The 3,333-nt window shown below is 61.1% G+C and overlaps 1 protein-coding gene across 1 annotated transcript in view; it reads left to right on the plus strand.

Moving 5' to 3' along the window:
- The first annotated feature begins 73 nt into the window (after nucleotides 1-73).
- The window catches only part of BRINP2 (BMP/retinoic acid inducible neural specific 2), a 6,153-nt gene continuing 2,893 nt past the window's right edge, over nucleotides 74-3,333 (plus strand). Inside the window, exons 1-3 of the mRNA XM_017737455.1 lie at nucleotides 74-2,127; nucleotides 2,286-2,476; nucleotides 2,861-3,040. Coding sequence (XP_017592944.1) covers nucleotides 1,875-2,127; nucleotides 2,286-2,476; nucleotides 2,861-3,040 — 624 coding nt within the window. The 5' untranslated portion in view covers nucleotides 74-1,874. The remainder of the gene's footprint in view (nucleotides 2,128-2,285; nucleotides 2,477-2,860; nucleotides 3,041-3,333) is intronic.

Below are 3,333 nucleotides of genomic sequence, written 5' to 3' on the forward strand. Positions count from 1 at the left end.
GGGGGCTGCGGGGGCACGGCAGAAGGGAGGCAGACCCTCTCTAATCCACGCGAGCAGACCCCCACGTGTGGGAGGAGGCTGTCCATCGGATGGGTGGATGTGAAATGCTGCTTTTCCAGGGAATGTAATAGCAGCCCCCCCAGGATGCTCGTGGTGTGGCCAGGCTGGGCTCCAGGCAGGATCTGCCCTAAGCTGGGAGGGATTTGGGGCACAGGTTGAGATGGAATCAGCCCTTATGGCAGGAGGATGGGTCTCATGCGTACACCAGTCCCTTTGGGCATCCTCCACCTACTGATCTCCTGCCCCGAGGTGGAAACTGGGAACAGCAGAAGGGGCAGTGTGCATGTGGTGTCCACCTTCCAGGCCCTTTGGACAAAGATGCTCTTTTGTCCTTTTTCCATGCACAAATCCATCTTTGTGCCAAATTACTGAACCTGCCTAGACTGGCAGTCCCCCTGGGGCTGGAATGCTGCTGGGGCTCGAGAAGAGCCACCCTGACTGACCCCCTGGCGTGTCCCCAGTGCCATCAGCCCACAGACTGCTGCAGTGGGATGCTGGATGCATGGGGGGTCGAGGCTGGGGGAGGGTTTCCTGCCAGCAGAGAACCAGGTTTGGCAGCAGTACGGTCCACTCACCACAGCAAAGGGCCACCCCATGACAGCCTCTGTGGGAAACCCACTCCACTCCACAGCCTCCTGGACCTAACTGGGACTGTCACCTCTGGCTAATGAGCCCTTTCCCCTTCCACTCCCCACCGGTGCTGAGCCCTGGGGGCTTCAAACAGTGGAGCAAAGCCTGGCCACTGCCTCCCGGGAACGCAGACGTGGGTGCCAGGATTGCAGCCCTGTTATGCAGCCCGGCACCCCCAGGGAGCTCCTCTCCTCTTCCCTGTGTGCTGACGCTGCCATGCCGAGGGACCAGCGTCCTCTAGGGATGCTGCCGGTGACGGTGGTGGGACAGGAAGCAGCAGCCAGAGGGACAGCAGCCGGCTCACACCTCCCCGGAGGCAGAGAACCTGCCGGCAGCCCTCGGGGCTTGCTTTGCCTGTGGGATGGAAGGGGGGAAATTGGCAGGCCGGCCCCGAGGGAGTGTGTGTGCAAGAGGAGAGGCAGCACCCCCCCCCCACCCCCCCATCCCCAGCTCTGCTACTGGCCCCAGCATCCCATCTTCTGGGCCCAAAAATCATGATGGGAGGCAACCTGTCATCTGCCAAGCCCAGCAGCTGCTGCTTTGCACCCATCCCTCCTCCTCCCTCGCTCTCCATCTTTTCCCATCCAGCCCCAGCAAAACTGTCTGAAAGCCACCGCCTGGTTTTAATTAGAGCAAAATGCCAAAGATTAGGCTGAAATTTGCTGCCGGTTGTTTACGAGGCCGTGGGGTTTTGGAGGCTGGGCAGCTGCTCCCTAGGGCTGGGCAAGGCCGGGGGGGCACATTCACAGCATCTGCGGCTCTGAGGGGACCCACCACCAGCCCCACCACATCCCAACGCCTCCAGCTTCCCACAAAACGCTACTGATATTCAAAACCAGGATACCCCCAGGTGCTGGATTTTCACCTGGATCCACAGGCATAGAGCTGGAGGAGGGATGAGATCTAAACAGCCCAATGGGCTGGAAAAGGGTCTAGCCCTGCCCTGGGCTGTGATTAATGCCTGCCGGAGGTGCTGGATTAATCAATATCAGGCATCTCCGCTGCTTGTAGCTCTTTATCACCATCAATGGCTCAGGGAGGGACGGTGCTTTTGTCCTGGCTGGATCCATAGCTGGCAAGGGCGTGCAGCAGGTCCTTCACTTCCGATGGGGAGGTCGGGGTGATTCTAACTGGAGTTTTCCACCTGTCCTGAGCTGGAAATCGGGGACAGAAGGAAGGAGAGCATGCGTGTGCCACGGCCAGACCCACCTCACACCCTCTCCCCACTGCTGCTCTCCTCCCACAGAGAGTTTGCCCGTTGGAAGGTGAATAATTTGGCCTTGGAGAGGAAAGATTTCTTCAGCCTACCACTTCCCCTGGCCCCCGAATTCATCCGCAACATCCGGCTGCTGGGGCGTCGGCCCAGCCCCCAGCAGATCACCGACAGCCTCATCAAAAAGTATGGGACACACTTCCTGCTGGCCGCCACGCTGGGAGGTGAGTGCTGGGGGTGCCCGGTCCTGCTCACCCCCCTCGCTCAAGGGCTGCGAGAGGAGGGGAGTGGGGAAAGAAGCACTGCGGGAGAAACACGGCCAAGAAAGGGAACGGGGGGAGCCCAGCAGCCTCCCAAAAGTCTTGCCTGTCCTCCCCCCCAGGAGAGGAGTCCCTGACCATTTTTGTGGACAAGCGCAAGCTGAGCCGGAGGGCAGAGCCTGCGGGGGCGCCTGGGAACAGCTCGGGGGTCTCGCTGGAGACCCTGCACCAACTGGCAGCCTCCTACTTCATCGACCGGGAGAGCACCCTGCGCCGGCTGCACCACATCCAGATCGCCACGGCCGCCATCAAGGTAGGCGAGGGGGCTCGGAGGGGACAGCGCTGGGACACTGCGGCCCCACGCCTCACCAGCGGCCCCTCGCTGCTGGCCAGACCTAAAACCAGCATCACCCAGAGAGCAGGGAAAGTTAACATATTCCCGTTATTTATGGGAAATTGGGCACGCTAATAAAGGCACATTTTTCAGAGGGCTGCAGGCGGGGCTGCCGCCTGTCAACAAGCTAATTAGCAGATAATTCGTTCTCCTCTCCGCCCGTGGCCATCCCTGCTACGAGGAGTGGGGCATGGCCAGCGTGGTCAGGGATTATCTGCAGCACTCCCAGCGGGGTAGCGCACCCTGCGTCCCCTCCTGTGTCCCTGACCACCTGCCCCTCCTGTATCCCTGTCCCCACCTTAGGTGACAGAAACACGGACAGGGCCACTCGGCTGCAGCAACTATGACAACCTGGACTCGGTGAGCTCCGTCCTGGTGCAGAGCCCCGAGAACAAAGTGCAGCTCCAAGGTAGGGCTGGGCTGGTGGGGATGTGGGGATGGGATGCTTGTGGGTGCACAGGGGGTTGCAGGGGAGGATGCTGGCATGAGATGCTGCTTCTAATTTCAGGGCTGGGGAGGAGGGGGGATGAAAATAATGAAAGCTGGGCAGGATGAGGTTGTTGTTTGTCTGCCAAGAGGAGCCAAGATCGATGCAGAGCCCAGACAAGCGGCTCCACAGCAAATTGATATGATAATCGTGCGAGGGTGGGAGCCCGGGGAGGGGGGAGGCTGGGGGCCTCCTCGGCCGGGTGCTGTTTGAGGGGCTCCGTGCGTGCCCTGATGCTCTCGGGGCCGCTCCCGCCCGCAGGGCTGCAGACCGTGCTCCCCTCCCACCC

The sequence above is a fragment of the Corvus brachyrhynchos genome, unplaced genomic scaffold (assembly GCF_000691975.1).
Source record: "Corvus brachyrhynchos isolate BGI_N302 unplaced genomic scaffold, ASM69197v1 scaffold466, whole genome shotgun sequence".
Classification (NCBI taxonomy): domain Eukaryota; kingdom Metazoa; phylum Chordata; class Aves; order Passeriformes; family Corvidae; genus Corvus; species Corvus brachyrhynchos.